Source organism: Mixophyes fleayi, chromosome 6 (genome assembly GCF_038048845.1).
Source record: "Mixophyes fleayi isolate aMixFle1 chromosome 6, aMixFle1.hap1, whole genome shotgun sequence".
NCBI classification, from domain to species: domain Eukaryota; kingdom Metazoa; phylum Chordata; class Amphibia; order Anura; family Limnodynastidae; genus Mixophyes; species Mixophyes fleayi.
This window is the reverse complement of record NC_134407.1, coordinates 150,577,547-150,599,850: the sequence shown is the minus strand read 5'-3', so window position 1 is coordinate 150,599,850 and position 22,304 is coordinate 150,577,547. Positions and strand designations below refer to the sequence as shown.

General features: G+C 42.4%; 1 protein-coding gene across 1 annotated transcript in view; it reads right to left on the bottom strand.

The window, feature by feature from the left end:
- The window catches only part of LOC142095362 (synaptonemal complex protein 2-like), a 315,417-nt gene that overhangs the window by 224,455 nt on the left and 68,658 nt on the right, over positions 1–22,304 (bottom strand). The window contains exons 12-14 of the mRNA XM_075178313.1: positions 18,215–18,260; positions 18,000–18,104; positions 17,838–17,898 (exon numbers count right to left, since the gene is read on the bottom strand). Of these exons, the coding sequence (XP_075034414.1) occupies positions 17,838–17,898; positions 18,000–18,104; positions 18,215–18,260 (212 nt within the window). The remainder of the gene's footprint in view (positions 1–17,837; positions 17,899–17,999; positions 18,105–18,214; positions 18,261–22,304) is intronic.

Here is a 22,304-nt window from a genome sequence, read left to right as displayed (position 1 = left end):
CAATACCTCTTGTTTTAGACGACCATGGTACAGAGCATTCATCATTGAGATCCCATCAAGTATGTGAAAGACAGACAGGTTTGAAGTGTTATTTGTTGACTTTGTTAACTAGAGATGGTCACTGACCCCCGTGTTTTGGTTTTGGATTCGGTTTTGGATCTGGTTTACCGTCGTGTTTTGGTTTTGCAAAACCGCCATTGCGTGTTTTGGTTTTGGTTTTGTTTTGCTATTTTTTTGGAAAATCCATGTTTTTGGGCCTAAATTAACCCAATTTAGTGCTCCAACTGTTTTAGAGACAAGTAATCTAATTGTTGAGGTAATAAATCATCCAAAAAAACAGATTAATTCTTCGTTGGTAGGCCTATTCTACACACAAAACAGATTGTCTTCCTCTCCATCTATGCATATTGGCAATGCAGCCATCGTCTTTGAATGTATATTACACCCTACACTTATAGTTAACTATGTAAAGAAATGGAAAAAGCCAGTTTGGTTTCTGTCTCTCAAGGCCCCCCTCCACTTGTATAAAATACCAAAAAATTCAGCCATTATAGACTGTACAATATTAATTGACATGGAGAAAGACAGTTTGGGGTCACTCTGTCTCTCTAGGCCCCCCTCCACTTGTATAAAATACCCAAAAATTCAGCCATTATAGACTGTACAATATTAATTGACATGGAAAAAGCCAGTTTAGGGTCACTCTGTCTATGACACCCTACCCTTAAGGATAAATTGCCCTAACAGCAGCCTTTCAAGATGGTATGTGATATGGAAATGCCACAAGTCCCTTTCCTCTTTGGGGGTAGATTGCACCCTACACTTACATAGAAAGTTTTAAAAAGATGTTATCGGCATCATCTTCAGCTTAATCCTCACCCTCATCAGTGTGTACGTCATCATCACAGACTATCAATTCATCGCCGCTTGAATCCGCCATTAGAGAACAGTCAGTGCTTGGATGTCTTGGATGGTGAAGGCCTTCCTCGTGGAAGATGTAGTTCATTTTTATAAACATCATTTTCTCCACATTTTTGGGAAGTAACCTTCTACGGCGATCACTGACTAAGTTCCCTGCTGTGCTGAACACTCGTTCAGAGTACACACTGGAGGGTGGGCAGCTTAGGTATTGCAAAGCAAGTTTGTACATGGGTTTCCAAATGGCCTGCTTTTCTTCCCAGTAAGGAAAAGGACTGTCTGACATTTCCATATCAACTACCTCTTGAAAGTAATCCTCCACCATCCTTTGCATGTTTATACTCATATTGGATGGAGTTATGGGCAAAGTGACACATTTTTTTGAAAAATCCTTCAAACCAGCCCAGATGTTAAATTGTTCTGGTCTGCCCCCTGTGTCTTCCCTGCTTCTTTTTTGGAAATTTAATTTTTTACGAGCAACAGCTTGAGAAAGTGAAGGAGGACGCGTCGTCAAGCCGAGGCCCAGTTCAGCGGCCAACTTGCTGAGCAATAGCTCCTTGCAAAAGTTCACATCTCGCTCATTTACAAGTAAAGACTCAATGTAGGTTTTAAACCTTGGATCAAGCACAGTGGCCAAAACGTACTGATCCGAGTTCAAGATCTTAATAACTAGCGGATCATTGTGAAGCGAATTAAGTACTTGATCGACAAGGCCAACATACTTTGCTGAATTGCTTGCTTTCAGCTCCTCCTTCATTTTCTCAAGCTGCTTTTCCAATAGTCTAATTAAAGGAATGACTTGGCTCAAACTAGCAGAGCCTGCACTGACCTCACATGTCACAACTTCAAATGGTTTCAGCACCTTGCACAGCACTGAAAGGATTCCCCACTGTGCAAGAGTGAAATACATCCCCCCTCCTTTCCCAATGTCATGACTTGTGCAATATGCTTGGATGGCTTTGCGCTGTTCCTCCATCCTCTGAAGCATGTACAGGGTGGAATTCCACCGAGTTACCACCTCTTGCTTAAGTTGGTGGCAGGGCAAGTTAAACTGCTCTTGGAGCTGCTGTAATCTCCTACATGCTGTGGCTGAATGCCTGAAATGGCCTGAAATTTTACGGGCCACCGAAAGCATCTCCTGCACCTCACGGTTATTTCGTAGGAAGCTCTGCACCACCAAGTTGATGGTGTGAGCAAAACAGGGAATATGTTGGAAATCACCCAGCTGTAATGCTCGCACTATATTGTTGGCGTTATCTGAAATGACATACCCTGGGGAGAGTCCGAGTGGTATAAGCCATGCATCAATCACATCTCTCAGTTTGCGTAACAAATTGTCAGCCGTATGCCTGTTAGTGAAGCCGGTGATACAAAGAGTGGCCTGCCTGTGACAAATGTTACGTAGTGGTGTACATGCTGCTGCTGTTCCTGCTGGTGAAGGTGAATGACCAACCCAGTGGGCTGTCACAGTCATATAGTCTTTGGTTTGGCCACTTCCACTTGTCCACATATCTGTGGTTAAGTGAACAGTGGGCAGAATGGCATTTTTCAGCGCAATCTCTACATTTTTTGGTATAGTTGTGGAATAGCTTTACGGGAGAAATGGTGTCGCGATGGAATTCTGTAACGCGGACACAAAACCTCAATTAACTGTGAAAAACCAGCTGCGTTTATTGTGGAGATTGGACGCAGATCTAACACTAACATTGCAGCCATGGCATCTGTGATTCGCTTGGCGACTGGGTGACTGCTGTCATATTTGCTTCCCCTCGCAAATGATTGTTTCACAGTTAATTGCTGAAATGTAGGACTGCTCATTTTATTAACCTGCCTCTGGGATGACGATTCACCCCCAGCAGCAGCAACAGCAGCAGCAGGACTAACGCTTTCTTCAGAGGAATCAATAATAGTGCCGGAGTCATCCAGCCTTAAGTGGGATGCCGGGCTAACTCCGAGCGCTACTGAGGATATTGATGAGGATGGTGTGGTGGGTGTATTTTGTAGCCGTCGGTATGTCGGTGAGCGGAGGGTCTTAGCTGATGAGGGAGTGCTTGTATTCTTTTGGGAAGAACTATCAGCTTTTCCCAACACTTTGCCATGAACTCTCGTTAAATGGCGTAACATAGACGAGGTTCCAAGATGGTTAAGGTCCCTCCCTCGACTGACTGTGGCTTCACATACACTACAAATGGCTATACAATTGTTGTCTGGATTTGGGTAGAAATAATTCCACACATAAGAAGTGGATTTTTTTGTTTTATGCCCAGGCATGACAATGGCCTTTTTCTTGTCACGTGCCAGAACTGCTGCCACTGGTGCAGGACTTACACAAACAACCTCATCCTCATCAACATCCTCATTAGCGCCCTCGTCGCCTACACAAATCTCCCCCTCATCCTCTTCTAATTCCAAAGTGGCATCCTCAATTTGGGTATCACCGGCTACACTCGGGCTATTAAGGCACACATCAGCAGAATGCTCACGATTAGACATCCCACTGTTGGATGGACTCTCCACAGGGATTGTTGTCATTTGTGAATCAGAGCAAATATTCTCCTGTAATGCCTCACTGTTATCTTGCAGCTCGGCTTTGACGCGTAACAGTAGTTGTGCACCAATTGTAGGCTGGGTAACTTTTTGGGATCTGCCACTAATAGCCAAAGGTGAAGGCCTCATTCTCTCTTTGCCACTGCGTGTGTAGAATGGCATGCTTGCAATTTTTTTTTTATCGTCACTTAACTTTTGCTCAGTTACACTTCTTTTTCGCTTCAATACAGTAAATTTTTTTTTGGTTTTTGTTTTTTGCACTAATTTGAAAACACTTTGTTGTTTGACATCGCCTTGGCCAGATGACGTACTGGGAACACTAACATCAGGACTGGTGACAGAACCTGGTTGCTCATTCAGATCATATGTGGACTGCTTTGAATCCATTCTGAGCGCAAACCACTGGGGAGTGCTAAAAATTATTTAGTAGATACTGCTGACAGTTATGACTTTTGACAGCCAGAAATATTAATGCACAATTAGGGAGGACACCCCAAAAGCACTGAGGAGTGCTAAAAATTATTTAGTAGATACTGCTGACAGTTATGACTTTTGACAGCCAGAAATATTAATGCACAATTAGGGAGGACACCCCAAAAGCACTGAGGAGTGCTAAAAATTATTTAGTAGATACTGCTGACAGATATGACTTTTGACAGCCAGAAATATTAATGCACAATTAGGGAGGACACCCCAAAAGCACTGAGGAGTGCTAAAAATTATTTAGTAGATACTGCTGACAGATATGACTTTTGACAGCCAGAAATATTAATGCACAATTAGGGAGGACACCCCAAAAGCACTGAGGAGTGCTAAAAATTATTTAGTAGATACTGCTGACAGATATGACTTTTGACAGCCAGAAATATTAATGCACAATTAGGGAGGACACCCCAAAAGCACTGAGGAGTGCTAAAAATTATTTAGTAGATACTGCTGACAGATATGACTTTTGACAGCCAGAAATATTAATGCACAATTAGGGAGGACACCCCAAAAGCACTGAGGAGTGCTAAAAATTATTTAGTAGATACTGCTGACAGATATGACTTTTGACAGCCAGAAATATTAATTCACAATTAGGGAGGACACCCCAAAAGCACTGAGGAGTGCTAAAAATTATTTAGTAGATACTGCTGACAGATATGACTTTTGACAGCCAGAAATATTAATGCACAATTAGGGAGGACACCCCAAAAGCACTGAGGAGTGCTAAAAATTATTTAGTAGATACTGCTGACAGATATGACTTTTGACAGCCAGAAATATTAATGCACAATTAGGGAGGACACCCCAAAAGCACTGAGGAGTGCTAAAAATTATTTAGTAGATACTGCTGACAGATATGACTTTTGACAGCCAGAAATATTTATGCACAATTATGGGGGACACCCCAAAAGCGCTGGGGAGTGCCAAATATGAAGAAAAAATAATAAACCTCTATCCTCCTCTCTGCACTAGCGATTTTGGTTAGAGCAATTGCAAGAACAATATTGTATTCTCTGTCCCTGCTCTAATTAGCCTATGACTACACCCTGCTCTCTCCCTCTGTGAAATGGCGATGGATTGCTGTGGAGGCGTGTATTTATAAAGTTGAAGTATCGCGAGAACCGAGCCCCGAGATCCGACGACGTCACAATGACGTTCGGCCTCGATTTGGATTCGGAATGGGCGGGAGAGTACCGAGCTGCTCAGCTCGGTACTCGGATACCCAAAGTTCGGGTGGGTTCGGTTCTCGGAGAACCGGACCCGCCCATCTCTATTGTTAACAAAAAAACTGTCCCTGTTGCAAATATTCATGCAATGAAGAGTGACTTTTTCATTTAAAGGCTCAAGCTTTCAAATGTAGTGTTTCTAACTTATAAACACTACAGTAGTTCAAGCACGTCAATACCTCTTGTTTTTGATTATGACAGGGCATTTTACTTTTGGTTTAATTTGTTGAATTTTTTTTAATTTTGTTTTACTTTGTGCTCATGGCAAACGACTGTTGAATGGTCACATAATGGCAAAAAAAGAGTTGCAAGATGGAATTGTCCTTGGGCCCTCCCACCCACCCTTATGTTGTTGAAATAGGACATGCACACTTTAACAAACCAATCATTTCAGCGACAGGGCCTACCAAACAACTGTGGCTGAAATGATTGGTTTGTTTGGGCCCCCACACCAAAAAAGCTATTCATCTCTCCCTGTACAAACTAAACAGGCTCTACTGAGGCAAGATGTCGTCCTCATCCTCAACCTCTGATTCCTCTCCCCCTACAGTGTGTACTTCCTCCTCCTCACACATTATCAATTCATCCCCGCTGGACTCCACAACCACAGGTCCCTCTGTACTATCTGGAGGGCAGTGCTGTACTTGATTGAGGAATTGATAATTCATTTTTATGAACATCATTTTTTCAACGTTCTGAGGAAGCAACCTCCTTCGCCGCTCACTGACCAGGTTCCCCGCTGCACTAAAAACTCTTTCCGAGTACACACTGGAGGGGGGACAACTCAGGTAAAATAGAGCCAGTTTGTACAGGGGCTTCCAAACTGCCTTTTTTTCCTGCCAGTAACAATATGGACTGTCTGACATGTCTATTTGGATGGTGTCAGCAAAATAATCCTCCACCATTTTTTCTATTGTGACAGCATCCAATGCAGCAACAGTAGACATGTCTGCAATGGTTGGCAGGTACTTCAGTCCGGACCAGATGTTATCAGCATCCCCGCCAGCGGGTCTTTTAGGAAAACTGAGCTTTTTCCTCGCAGCCACAGATGTGGAAGAAAATGAGGGTGGAGCTGTTGGCATGTCACGGTCCTCTTCAGAGGACAATCTCCTGACCAGCAGGTCTTTGCACCGCTGCAGACTTGTGTCCGCCGGAAACAGAGACAAAACATACGCTTTAAACCGAGGATCGAGAATGGTGGCCAGAATGTATTCCTCTGACTTTAAAATAGTGACCACCCTCGGATCCTGGCAAAGCGTACGAAGGGCTTCATCTTCAAGAGCTACATGCTTGGTGGAATCGCAATGGTTTACCAGCTCCTACCTCACTTTCTCCAGCTGCTTCTGCAACAGCCTGATCAGGGGAATCACCTGACTCAAGCTGGCAGTGTCGGAACTGACTTCTCGTGTGGCAAGTTCAAACGGCTGGAGAACCTTGCACAACACGGAAATCAGTCTCCATTGCGCTTGACTCAGGCGCATCCCCACTCCTTTGCTTATGTCGTAGGTGTCGGTGTAGGCCTGAATGGCCTTTTGCTGCTCCTCCATCCTCTGTAGCATATAGAGGGTGGAGATCCAGCGCGTCACAACCTCTTGTTTGAGGTGATGGCAGGGCAGGTTCAGGCTTTTTTGATGTGCCTCGAGCCTGCGGTAGGCACTGGCAGAATGCCGAAAGTGTCCAGCAATTTTGCGGGCCACCACAAGCATCTCCTGCACACCCCTGTCACTCTTGAGGTAATGCTGCACCACCAAATTAACGGTGTGGGCAAAACATGGGACGTGCTGGAAATTGCACATATGCAATGCCCGCACAATGTTACTGGCGTTGTCTGACACCACAAATCCCCGGGACAGTCTAAGTGGGGTAAGCCACTGCGAAATAATTTCCCTCATTTTCTCTAATAGGTTGTCAGCGTTGTGCCTCTTATTAAAGCCTGTAATACACAATGTTGCCTGCCTTGGCACGAGCAGACGTTGTGTAGATGCTGCTACTGATGCAGCTGCTGCTGTTGCTGCAGAAGGGGATGCATCTACCCAGTGGGCTGTCACAGTCATATAGTCCTTCGTTTGCCCAGAACCACTTGTCCATGGTTAAGTGGCCAGTGGGTACAACCGCATTTTTAAGAGCACTGAGGACACTTGCTCGTACTTCTCTGTACATCTTTGGTATCGCCTGCCTAGTGAAGTGGAATCTCGACGGGATTTGGTACCAGGGACACAATACCTCCATCAACCCTCTAAATCCCACTCCACTGATGGCGGACACCGGGCGCACGTCTAACACCAATATAGCAGTTACAGCCGCATTTATACGCTTTGCAATAGGGTGACTACTATCGTATTTTGTGGTCATGGCAAACGACTGTTGGACGGTCAATTGTTTTGTGAAAGACGTAGCGGTCTTACGACTACCCCTCTGGGAAGATGACCGACTAACAGTAGCAACAGCAGCAGTGGCAGTAGTAGGCGTACCCGCTGCAGGATTCCTCGGATGAATCCCGTATAGAAGAGGACTCAGTCTGGCTGGTGACATGGCCTGCAGTACTAAATCTGATGGAGATCGTGGAGGAAGTTGACAAGGAGGGTGTTGGTGGTGTGTATCCAACAGGACCAAGGGATTTAGGTGTCCCTGTACTGATGACGGTCCTAGGCCCAGTTCCTGAACTAACCACTGAACTATGAAGGTTATTCAGGTGACGTATAAGAGAGGATGTCCCTAGCTGGGCAAGATCCTTACCCCTGCTTATTTGAGCTTTACATAAGCTACATATGGCCATACATTGGTTGTCCGAATTTGGATAAAAATAACTCCAGACCGAAGAGGTGCATTTTTTGGTCTTCTGACCAGGCATGACGATGGGCTTTTTCATCCCATGGACATCAGCTGTTTCCCCCCCTGGTGCCTCATTTACAATAACCACATCACAATCCTCATCATCAAGTTCCTCCACAGCGCCAGCTACATCAATAGCCTCCTCCCGGTGTACAACATTGACACCTTGATTATGCAAATCTGGATCTACACTGTGGGTGATCCTTCCAACATATGCAGAGGGTGTGCTGCAAATGCTGGATGGAGTCACCTCTTCCCGTACAGTGATGGGAAGGTCAGGCTTCACAACCACCAACACCCTTGGACTCGCCTTGGGGATTTGTGATGTCATCTGTTTAGAAGGCAGAGTTCTTTGCTGTTTTGTAGTTGTTGCTGACAGCATAACTCTCTTAAATTTTTTGTAGGGGGGGAGAGGAGGAGGGCTTAGATCCTTGGGTGAAGCTGGACCACTAGTCATGAACACGGGCCAGGGCCTAAGCCGCTCCTTGACACTACGTGTCGTAAATGGCATATTGCCAACTTTACGTTTCTCCTCAGATGATTTTAAGTTTCTCTTTTTGCTACTTTTTGAGAACTTGGGCTTTTTGGATTTTACATGCCCTGTACTACGAGATTGGGCATCGGGCTTGGAAGACGACGTTGATGGCATTTCATCGTCTATGTCATGACTAGTGGCAGCAGCTTCAGCATTAGGAGGAAGTGGGTCTTGATCTTTCCCTACTTTATCCTCCAAATTTTTGTTTTCTATTATATGTAGCACAAGAGAGCGTACCCCTAAGCCACACACACTCGGCAAAGCCTTTAAAAATTATATGCGGCACAGGAGAGTACCACTGGACTTATACTGCTGAATCAGTGAACTTTGTAATATAGCAGTACCACTGGAATTATACTGCAGAATCAGTGAACTTTGTAATATAGCAGTACCAATGGACTTATACTGCAGAATCTGTGAACTTTGTAATATAGCAGTACCAATGGACTTATACTGCAGAATCAGTGAACTTTGTAATATAGCAGTACCAATGGACTTATACTGCAGAATCTGTGAACTTTGTAATATAGCAGTACCAATGGACTTATACTGCAGAATCAGTGAACTTTGTAATATAGCAGTACCAATGGACTTATACTGCAGATTCAGTGAACTTTGTAATATAGCAGTACCAATGGACTTATACTGCAGAATCTGTGAACTTTGTAATATAGCAGTACCAATGGACTTATACTGCAGAATGAGTGAACTTTGTAATATAGCAGTACCAATGGACTTATACTGCAGAATCAGTGAACTTTGTAATATAGCAGTACCAATGGACTTATACTGCAGAATCAGTGAACTTTGTAATATTAAAGTACCACTGGACTTATACTGCAGATTCAGTGAACTTTGTAATATAGCAGTACCAATGGACTTATACTGCAGAATCTGTGAACTTTGTAATATTGCAGTACCAATGGACTTATACTGCAGAATCAGTGAACTTTGTAATATTGCAGTACCAATGGACTTATACTGCAGGATTGTTTTTGGATATTTTTTTTTTTATAATTATTTTTTTTTAAAACTTTTTTTAATTTTTTTTATAACTTGGGAATAATGGGGAAATAACAATGCCCTTAGAAGGACAGAGCACAGGACATAGCACCACTGGACTGAGCAGAACACAGCACAGCACTGAACAGCACAGAACTGAACAGCACAGCACGAGATATAGCAGGACAGAGGACCACCTAACACAACCTCCCTCTACCCTGATCAATGCCCAAGTGAAGATGGTGGCGGCTAGCGGAGAATTTATAGAATACGAGTATCGTGAGATCCGACAGCGGGATTATGACTCAGAGCCTCGGTTTCAGTTTTGCAATTGGCGGGAATACCCGGATCTGTCTCGGATCGGCAACGTTCGGGTGGGCTCGGATTTCAGATATCCGAGCCAGCTCATCTCTAATATATATTATGATTATATGTACACTTCAGTGATATTCAAGGTTCAGGTTATAGGAAAGGTATCATGCCTAGTATCATATTAAAACCCTATTCATCAGCAGCTGTCCGGTTCCATCGCCGAAGAGATCGCATATTGCATACTCTAGTTATTGATGTTAGGGAATAAACCTTTGTATGATGCTGGCTATGAAATGCTAATTTACTAAGATGTAACTGGAGCATTGGCGGGAAGAAAGGAGCTCATCCCCTGGAGAGACGACCCCCAACTTTGGATTCCTTAGGTTGAATCAGCCTATGACCTGTTTAGCCTGGACACATCTGATGTCTGGACCTATAGAAGCATGCCATGTCATTTGCATTGTTCTCTGTAACACTAAATGTTTATATATGAGCATAGCTGTGCACCCAGTCCTCAGTCTTCACTGACCACAGTATTCTAACAGATATACTAACCACTGGGTCCCGTGGGTGCGCAGCGAGCGCATGCGATAGCAGCGGTATGTATTTATCTTTTGGTATTGGCTGTACTGTACTGTATCATAATATAATAATGTATTGAATTGTTGACTATTTACATCTACTAAAATAAATTACTTTGTGCGTTAGAAACACAATACAATTGCCTATGCAATGCTTATTTGAAAACGATAAAATTACTTTAATACGAGACCGATTCCAGTATTACCATGACATTGCTCTGGCATGCTGTCAATCAACATCTGGGCCACATACTGACTAATAGTCGTCCATTCTTGCCTAATCAATGGATGGAGTTTGTCAGAATTTGTGGGTTTTTGTTTGACCACCCGACTTTTGAGGATTGACAAGTTCTCAATGAGACTAAGGTCTGAGGAGTTTCCTTGCCATTGCCCAAAAATTTCAATGTTTTGATCCAAGAGCCACTTAGTTATCACTTTTGCCTTATGGCAAGGTGCTCCCTCATGCTGGAAAAGACACTGATCATCACCAAACTGTTCTTGGATGGTTGGAAGATGTTGCTCTTGGAGGATGTTTTTTTGGTACCATTCTTTATTCGTGGCTGTGTTCTTAGGCAAAATTGTGAGTGAGTCCACTCCCTTGGCTGAGAAGCAATCCCACACATAAATGGTCTCAGGATGCTTTACTGTTGGCATGACACAGGACTGATGGTAGCGCTCGGCTTTCCTTCTCCGGACAAAAAATTTTCCAGATGCCCTAAATGGTCTGAAAGGGGATTCATCAGAGAAAATGACTTTACCCCAGTCCTGAACAGTCCAATACCTGTACCTTTTGCAGAAAATCAGTCTGTCTCTGATGTTTTTCCTGGAGAGAAGTGACTTTTTTGCTGGCCTTCCTGACACCAGGCCATCCTCCAAAAGTCTTCGCCTCAACGTGCATGCAGATGCACTCACACCTGCCTCCTGCCATTCCTGAGCAAGCTCTGCACTGTTGGTGCCCCGATCCCGCAGCTGAATCAACTTTTGGAGATGGAACTGGCACTTGCTGGACATTCTTGGGTGCCCTAAAGCCTTCTTTACAACTATTGAACCTCTCTCCTTGAAGTTCTTGATGATCTGAAAAATGGTTGATTTAGGTGCAATCTTACTAGCAGCAATAACCTTGCTTGTAAAGCACTTTTTGAGCAAAGCTATGATGACTGCACGTGTTTTTCTTGCAGATAACCATGGTTAACAGAGGAAGAACAATGATTTCAAGCACCACCATTCCTTTAAAGCTTCCAGCCTGTTATTCCAACTCAATCAGCATGACAGAGTGATCTCCAGCCTTGTGCTCGTCAACATTCTCACCTTTGTTAACGAGAGAATCACTGAGCTGATGTCAGCTTGTCCTTTTGTGGCAGGGCTGAAATGCAGTGTAAATGTTGTTTTTGGGATAAAGTTCATTGTCAAATTAACTGCAATTCATCTGATCACTCTTCATGACATTTTGAAGCACATGCAAATTGCCATCATAAAAACTGAGGCAGCAGACTTTGTGAAAAAAAATATTAGTGTCATTCACAAAACTTTTGGCCATGACTGTAGAGTAGTTTCGATAACAGAGTACAGAAAAAGCTAGGATTTTATTCCATAAAATAGGCTATTTTCCAGCAATGCAAAAAGTTATGATAAAAGGTAGCCAGGCGTCGTCGCCACTTCAGACAAGAATCTTTTTTCTCAGATACAGAGCGATTTCTCTGTGCTTGTGATATATAGGCTGGGTGGGTTACTTTGATATGTACCTCTTGTAATTTCACTGAGGTTAAACACTTTAGAGTTATGTCATTGAATTTCAGCAGGGTATCAAAGTTAGTTATGGATGGGATCTTGTGTGTGTGATTCCAGAGTCTAATATTATCACAATGTAAGAGATCTTGATATAAATATCGGATTCTACACTTGTTTGTCTTCAGGAAATGTAGCAAATTATCTAAATTGTCCACTTCCGGCCAATTAATTTTATTAAGTGTAATAGTCATAAGAAATGGCAAACCTACATGTAGAATTGTTTGTTATCCAGTGAATGCTTTTGGGAGAGTTGCTGAAAAGAATAAAGACACTCCCCAGGGTCAAACACATTTCTAATAGGGGAGATCCCCTTGCATTTTCACTCTTATTGGAAACTTACTGGACACTTCAGGTCCAAATGTGGGGTTACCCCATATGGCATTATAGATAGTGATACCAGGAACCCGTTTCAACTTTTTATTAATTGTGCACCATGCGTGATATGTGTCAAGAAACAGAACATTATTCGCCACAGGAGGGGGGGAAAGATGAGGGGACATGTGAAGCAGGGCAGCTACCTAGTAGGGTGCAAAAAGCTCGCCTTCCAAATCCAGGTTAACAAAAAAGGCCGGTTGTAGTAACCACTCTGAGGCATAGCAGAACAAGGCAGAGTGCGCAAAGGCTACCACGTCTGGAAAGCCAATATCTCCCCGTTTTCAGTCGAGGTATAGTTTACATTTAGCAATTCTGAGTCTAGTTTCTCAAAAAGAATTTAGAAAACAGTTTGATACAATGTGTGACAACTATTTTGGTCAACTTGACAGGAAGCATTGGCACAGGGTAGGTAAGGTTGAGTACAGTTTTGACAACAGCATTTCTACCCAACAGAAATATCTGTCATTTCAGTTCTCTAATTTAGATGACAGAGCATTGATTATATGTCCATAATAAAATTTATATAAATTATATAAATTCTGCAGCTCAGCAGTGATATATACCTAAATATTTGAGTTTGTCTTTAACTACTTTAAATTTGGACAGTGTGTTTTACGAACCTCAGGAGTGGAGGCACGGCCAGTAAAGAGTAGGGCTTAAAGCCAGAGATGGACCCAAATGTTTCAATAGTGTCCATTATAAACGGTATAGATATTTCAGGATCAGAGATTAATAATAACATATCATCGGCGAATAACGCTACTTTATTGTCATTTTTGCCTACTCCGATACCCTGGTAAACAGTCAGAAGAAACAAAGTAGAGAAAAGAATGAATTGTGTCTCTTAGGCACTCTTTTATGCTTGATAATCCAATATAAAATATAACTTACCATCGGGTCCAGAGACCTTCAGTGTTTTTAAAACGCTGTTCTCGCCTCCTCTTTGTTTACAACCTGCCCTCTCGATCCGGTCCCCTCAAAGTTTCTCCACTCCCTCTCTTCCAATGCCTGTTGTCACTTTGCTCACCTCTCCAACCTGTCTCTCTCCACTGGTATCTTCCTCTCAGCCTTCAACAATGCTCTTCTCTCCTCTATTCTCAATGCTGCCATCCCTCCCAATATATCCTTCTTTGCTGACATCATCACTCTTTCTCCTGTCACCCAAGCTCACTGCCTTGGATCAACTCTTGACTCAGCCCTCAGCTTTACCCCTCGACTATTGCAACCTCCTTCTCACTGGGCTTCCTGACGCTCACCTTTTTGAAATTCAATCAATACAGAATGATGCGGCTAGGCTCATCTTCCTCTCCCACGTACCTCTTCTGTTTCTCCTCTGCCTAAATCGCTTCACTGGCTCCCTATCAGTTTCCGACTTCAGTTCAAGCTCCTTACCTTCACTTACAAAGCCCTTACCAACACTTCTCCCCTTTACATCTCTGACCTTGTCTCGAGGTACAAACCTACCTGACCACTCCGCTCTGCCTCTGACCTCCTCTTCAATTCACCTCTAATTACCTCCTCCCATACTCGTCTCCAAGAGATCTGCCGTCCCCTATTCTTTGCAACTCCCTACCCCGTCGCACTCGAGTCTCCCCAACCTTCAATCGCTCACTCAGAAGGCACTTTTTCAAGCTCGTCTATCCTACCACCTAACCATTCTATCCATCACCAATTCTTCCTCGCCTGAAATCTCCATCTTTTCCCAGTTGGTCCTACTGTCTCTCACCATCCCTCCCTCTAGATTGTAAGCTCTTATGGGCAGGGTCCTCTCTTCCTATTGTCCCATGTCTGTCTACTGTCTGACTCCCTCGTTCATCCTGTCATGTCTTTTGCTGCACTCCGTTTGTCCCCATAGCATTACTCACACTCATCTGTGCTACTTATATTACCTCATCTATTTGATACTTGCATTTGTATACGGCACTACAAAATATAATAATAATTTAAAAGCCTTTTGTACTTAGTTAATGTGAAGGGGGCTGTGAGTGATGTCGCCTGCTGTTCTGTTACACCAGCTCTTTTAAAACTTGGGGCTTATGACAAACTCTGGTTTTTATAAGATGGTATTGGAAAAGAGCATCCTGAGGGGCAACATACACAATATAATGGCTTTGTAATTCTTCTTCTCTTGCACAGGCTTCACGAGTACTGTTAATAAAATAAGATAAATACTATCTACAATATAGAATAAACTTTTTTACAGATAAAAATACCCCCTTACTAGGACTTACCTAGTGGTGTCCTTCAGATATTTGTGGGTGGGCCCTGGATCCATTATTGAACTATGTTATAATAGCAATTAATAAAGGATTCTCTGTAGCAGCAGTTTAGCAAACTATGGCAGAATTCCAGCTCTGTTCACCAGCGGATTCAACAGCAAGCAGATTACTGTATATCCAGTCTAAACGTTTATACTGCCTAGCAGTGAAGTCAAATCTGCGCTGCTTGACTCCTGTCTCTAGTGTGAGCTCATTCTTCTCATCATTTAGCAGGTTAAAAGCACTGAAAATGGAGAACACAGCAGTGCTGGATACAAAAAATGATCCAAAGAGGATTCCTGACTGCTGGCGATTTGTGCACTAGACCAATGCCTGTATATCAAAACAAGACAGGAAGCATCCCAGAAGAAGCCAGACCCATAAAGGTAAGTCCACAATACACTTCACATAAAACAACAAACACTACAATAAAACTCCTTACTCAGCTTAGACAGGAAAATGACACCAGAGTGGAGAAGTCACTTTATATACCATCCAGGTGTTTCCCTTATCAGCTGAGTATAGACAGGGAAAAAAGAGTTAATCCACAGTAAAAGCTGCCATGGAGTATGGAAAGGAAATTAAGGTTTTTGTGAAAACCAGGACTTTAGTATTTTAAAGATGTCATTGTGGTAAATAAGCCCAGAGGTGTGTGGAGTAGGGCTTACAAATAGGCAGATGCTATATGTTAAAAACGTAGACATAATTTCCTGATTAAGTATGTTGGGGACAAGAGAGGAGTAAACTTCGTTAGTATGGGAAAAGCTCCCCTCATTAACATCACAATTGAGAGACCTGAGCTAGAAAGGTTTTAGTTTAATACCCCATAACAAACTATGCTAGGTATCAGACTTTTGGGGATCAATCTATTTGAAACTTATTTCAATTCTGCGGCTTTCCCAGCATGCAGATTATACGACTATATGTAAGTGTTCTATTTTCTGTCACATTTTTATCCCTTATATTTTCATAACTGGTTTGCATCTACTTTTTATGTCATTTATCATGTATTGTTATACCTTAAGCACTGTACATCTTTGTACTAAATTGCAAAATTTAATACGTTTGTCCTTGCTATTCAAGGACAAACACATAAGCCTCTTAAAAAGAGATATTTTTCTTGGCTGTGTAAATCCTTTAAAAGCTAGTGGGTGAATGGGAAACCTTTTGACTAACAAAGAGCATGATATGTGCCAGCATGTACAGTTGTGCAGAAAAGTTCCAGGTTCCTATTAAGATAATACAAAATGTGGTAGCAGCGGTTAAGTTGTGTATGAAAGTGAGAAAACGGCTTAGGGTGTGATTCGGCTAGATCTGAAAGCGGTGTGATAGGCGAGAACAAGAGAGAGTGCTAGTTTTACCCCTAAAAGTAATATCAGAGTCACGGGTGCAATGAATGCATTTGTGACACAGAGTGATAAGTAGGCCTATTAAATTGGAATCAGATTGGAAAGAAATAATAAGTTAATCACAGAGAAGTGATTGGTAGGACAGATCTTAAAAGTGAGAGTAGCAACAGATATAGATCAGTGAAGAGATAGCAAATTGAAGTCTGCAGGTGGAGCCTACAAAGGAAGAGCTGCCATCTTCACCACGGATTCCAGCGGCCCATCTTGGATGCCAAGACTCTGTACTCAGACCGGGAGATGTGGGCATCACATGAACTTATTCAAGGGTCCAACTGGCTAGGCAGACAAGCAACCTACTGACCTTTTATTATGTTAACACACAACAATACTTAATGTACACTTATGATATGCATATAATGCTTGAGATAACGCAGTGTCAGTTTAAGTCAGTGTTTCTTAACTCCAGTCCTCATGCACACCAAACAGCTCATGTTTTCAGGATTTATTTATTTTTATTATCATGCACAGGTGACTTTGTCCACCTGGGTCAGCAATTATTCTATATGTTTCCAAAGACAAAAATCATCAAAACATGATCTGTTGTAGGTGCATAAGAAGTGGAGTTAAGAAACACTGGTTTAAGAAGATCCTGAATGTTTTCACCCTCAAACGTGTGTAATTTGAATCTTCCATAATATGCATCCAATCCCGCTTTTCCACTCCTATTTCCTCTAATTCTACAATAAACGCCTTTCCTTTTAAAGTGTCAGTTTACTCTGGTATTGTGCTGGATGAGGAATTTCACCTTTATCTCAGCTAAAGTTGGCGATACTCTCCATCGCACTTAAAAAAAAAATATCTGCTGAGTTCTAGAGAGTATTACATTATACAAGAGAAGGTTGTATTTCTCAATATCTTTTATACACACATTTATGCATTTTCACGTAATATAAGTATCTCTACTAAATATACTAAAAGTATGCACTTCTCCTACCTAGTAATTCATTTTCTATAAGCAACCTCTGTACCCCTCACTCTAACTCATTTCTCCTACCATGTAATTTAATTATCTCCACCTTATTTCATATCTCCCTCTACCTCTCTAATGCAATCTCAATTTCCCCTGCAATTCAATCTCCATCCAAACGTTTGCTATTTATTCTCCCCATGCCGTATAACTCATTCTCAGACTCCTATAATTAATTATCCATCCCCATCTTAGCGCTCCTTATCTCACATACAAAAGACTGGCAGAGGAGGAGATGACCCTGGAATATATACTACTCTGGATGCCCGAGTGTCTGTGAACACGCGCATATTGGAGATTAGGTCACTAGAGCACCTTTCTCACAATAAATCAGTGACACCAATGGTAATGATGGTATATTAGCAGGTACATCACTGTGCCCGCTGATTTCATCTGAGGTAAAAAGTGGTGGGGAAGAATTACTTAAAGTTGAAGCAGTATGGCTCCACGAGTTGCAGTACGTCGTTTCACACTCTGCATGCTCTACTATCTCCACCTTCTTTGCCCCTCTAACACCCAACATATACTGCACATTGCCAACTTGTGTATATACTGAAAATTTAAACCACAGGTAGCTTGTTTAACACAAATAACATACCTTCTATGTTGTACATATCCACTTCACTTTCCGTCACACACACTGTTTCCCACTGATGATCCTGTGAAGTCAAATGCAAACAGACAAACTATTAGTAATGGTAGTGTTGAAGGAGGAATATTGGTAGATTGATAATGTTTGCAAGCTTGGAATTAAACACACTACCTCGCTGTTATTATCTGTCGAAACATAGAAGGAGATGCTTTGCGTCCCAACATTGAAATCAATCCAGAATTCTTCTAGTTTTTCATCAGTAGGAACATGGAGCTGCAACAAGTGATTATTCCATTTAAAATGTATATGATAATAACTAAATGAGAATTTTTAAACAACACTCACCTACAACTGTAACAAAACTCATATTAAATATCTATTACCTTGTCATTATCCAAATGTGCGGAGAGACAGGGATATGTGAAAACTCTGCAAAAAGAGCTATTTTAAGTTAATTCATCATTTATAAATGTGGCATATTTCATATATTGGTTAAAATGGACATTCACACTTAAACAGACATCCACGTGCACAATGATCACCAAGCACCACTATTACTTGCAGGTAAAAAATATTGCTTACTGGGAGTTATAGCCAGTAGTTATCAGCAATTAAAGATGTAGTTAAAAACAGAAAAAGAAAGACAGACAGAATTAAAGCAACATAATATCATGACAACCCTGTTGAAGTGCTAGAAATTGTCATGCTTATATAAAATCCTTTTCTCTAAATACACTGGGAACACTGGACCATGGGGATAGAGCTACAATAGGACCTTGGTGCCTTTAAATAAAATCAACTTGTTTATGCTTCTACTTCATCTATATGGCTACCTGCCATGGGAACTCAGTTACTTTTCAAACAAAGTCCCACGAGACAGAAATATAAAAAAAATGAAGCTATAAGCGAGAAAAACAACACTACCACCAAAAAACGTAACTTCAACTTTAGAATTTTTTTGACAAGAGGAATGGAGTATAAAAAGGGGTGGGCGCTCAGTGTCCACCAATGGATTTAGAGAAAAAGATTTAACACAAGTTTCAAAATCCTGTTTTCTCATTCATCCAATTGGGGTGGGGGTACAGGACAATTGAGACATCCCGCAGCTGCTCGTTTAGACGGGTACAGTAGACAGAGAATGCAGGGATCTGAATTTTAAGGGAACTTTGTTTCAAACCATTTTTCAGGCTATCCTGTAGGGACTGTGGGAGACTGGCCAACTGGAAAGACAAAATTGGAAACTTCTTGTACTCACACAAAGATACATAGGCTGTCTATAACAATTATTTGCCAAAACAGGATTTTGGCCCCGAGTATGGTTTCCATCACCCTGTCAGAGAACCCTGTCTTCTTAAGAATTAGGTCTTCAACTGTAACACTGTTAAAGCCAGACACGCTAAACTTCGATGGTAGAATGGTCCTTGGGTTAGCAGATCCTCCCTTATAGAAAGACACCATGACTGACTCACTGATATCCTGAGTATTTCTGTGCAGCATAATAGTCAGGTGCACCAATGGCACCCAGAGCCCTTGTCTTGTTAGCTTTTTTTTTTAGAAAGAGGGACAGCACTGCCACCAACAGAAACAGATAAGTCAGAAGAAAATCCTATGGAACTTTCATGCCGTCTACAATAAACACCTGCGGATCAGTGAGCAGAAATGCTTCACCTTGAGAATAAGTTGAGATGCTATCGGGTCGATATCTGGCTGACCCCATCTGTCCACAATCTGCTTAAAGATGTCCTTGTTGAGAGAACTGTCTCTGGGATGCAGGTCGTATCTACTGAAAAAATCAGCCTCCCAGTTTTCCACACTTGGTATGAACACTGCCGAAACTGCCGGAATATATTGTTCCAGCTACGCATGCTCCTTCTGCTTTCCTTTATTGCAAGTGCGCGCTTTGTGTCTCCCTGATGAATGACGTACCCCATTATGGTGGCATTTTCTGACTGAACTCTTACGGGTTTTTCCTGCAAGAGAAGTTGTCCCTCAACTATTTATCACTGTCCTGAAATCTAGCACACTTATCAGAAGCCTGGCCTTTGCCAGTGACTACAGACCCCAAAAAAGTAAAAAAAGAACATCAGCTCCCCAACCCCAAAATGCTGGTGTCTGTCCTTACAATTTTTCAGTTCCATATGGGTAAAGGACAACCCCTGTTGAGAATGTATACACTTGTGAGAAACACATTTTCGGAAACAGAGATATCTGTTGTGTGGTCAGATGAAATGGATATTGTCCCATTTTAAGAAGAGATTGATCTGGAACGCCCTTCAATGCAATAGTGCACACTGCATGGCCTCAAAAGTAGTTACCATCTTTGTAAAGTACATTTATGCAGAACAGATGTCTGTTTGCAGACCAAGAGACACCTTACAAGTATTAATAATAAAATATCTCATCTTCTGGAAGAAATACTCTCTCGAGTGTCCAACTGCAGACCCAAAAAGAACAACCTCCAAGTAGTAACCAGTTTGGATCTCTGATAATAATACAACCGTGTAGTCCACTGTTCCTGGTAGAGAAGCAGAAGGGAAATCACAATAGTGACTGGTGGGTTGGCCAACTGCCTGTCATGCAGATAAACCATTGGAGGACTGGCTGTCCATTTATTAGTGCACCAGATATGTTTTCCTTTATGCTGCCCTTCAAGATGGCAAGAAGACTGCTTTTTCAACACCTGAGTCTTACCTTTACCCATGGCACAAAAGGCCCAGAGCCTTAGGAAAATATACTAGCAGGAAGCAATTTTCACTCGAAAAGGGCAAGGAATCATGGAAGTATCTTTACTGAAGTGCGGGTTTAAAAAAGTGGATATGTTGCCTAAAGCAGATTCTAGCTGTCATTCTGTAAAATGCACTAAATAAATGATAACTAAAATCTAATTGCTATAGGCAACATCTCCACTTTTTCAAACCCATAGTTTGGTAAATATAGTTCTTAGACTCTGCATATGCCTCCGAAGCCTAGAGCAAATTGTTCGATGAACTGAAACCACTGAAGCCGAAATTCTAGACCCAATCAGAACAGTATTCAGAGACACGTGCCCTAAATATTCAGACATCTCTTGAATGTGTTCTAAGAGAAGCCACAGCCGTTATATAAGCAGACTTAAGGATGGTCACGATCATCTTATCTGAAATGCATTAAAGGCTGCGGCATTTGGTTTCAGAATACTTGTGGCCTTAGACAATAACGCAATAGGAGCATCCACCTTAGGATTCTGTAAGGGAAAGGGAGCCAGTGTAAGGCCTGGTAGAGAGGGGAGGCAGAGGAGGAGCGACGTGAGAGAAAGATAAGTCTGGCAGCTGCACTGAGTACAGATCGGAGCGGGGCGAGATGGGAGAGAGGGAGGCCAGTGAGGAGGAGGTTGCAGTAGTCCAGGCGGGAGATGATGAGTGCATGGATGATGGTTTTGGTGGCGTCTTGTGAGAGGAAGGGTCGGATGCGGGCGATGTTGCGCAGTTGGAAGCGACAGGCTTGAGCAAGGGATTGGCGTGGGGGGCAAGAGAGAGAGGAGTCAAGGGTTACACCCAGGCAACGGAGTTGGGTGACAGATGAGATGGTAGTGTTGTTAACAACGATTGAGAGGTTGTGGTGAGAGGGGAGTCTGGAAGGAGGAAAGACTATGAGTTCCGTTTTGGAGATGTTAATTTTGAGAAAGCGTGAGGACATCCAGGAGGAGATGGCAGAGAGGCAGTCAGATACACGAAAGAGGAGGGTGGACGAGAGATCAGGAGAGGAGATGAAGCATCAGTGTCAGAGGTGGAGGGATGGATAACTTGTCTGCTACCTGGGTACATGCAGTGAGCTGCAAGAGCTCAGAGATAGATTAGGCAATGGATTTAGCTCAAGCTGCTTTCTGCCAGATAAGTGGTACAAACCGCAGGTGTGAGATAGCTGTCATCATCACATGCTGCACATAAGGTGTCCATACCATACTGGTCACGCTGCAGTCTGTACCCTGAAATTGTCCTAACTTGACCACCACTACTTATATCTGTACAAACATATTGCATTGTGTAGCCCTGAACATACGGTCTCCGGATATTAACCCCTTCAGGCTATACTTTCTCCAAGTATCCTCAGTATTGGCCAAACTGGCTGGGACTCTGGACAGTGACTTTATTATTGTGACATTACCCCTTCAGCATTCTTGACATCTGTTTCTGTATCTGGAAACTGCCTCTCTGGGATCATCACCTCTACAGCCTCATGGACCACTTTCAGCTAAGTTTCATCAGGAACTCTTTTCTGACAAGCCAACTTCCAGCCCTGGGGATGCAATCGCCAGAATAAGGTAGCAGACATTATTATTTATACTATTATTGTGACGCTCCCCTTTTCGGACTTGACAGATAAGGAGGAAAAACAGGCAGCTGCAGAGTACACAATAGAAAATGAATCCTGTAAAATAGTAGACAAAGAACACAGTAATACAAGCATGAAAATCACACAGACCCACAGAGAGAA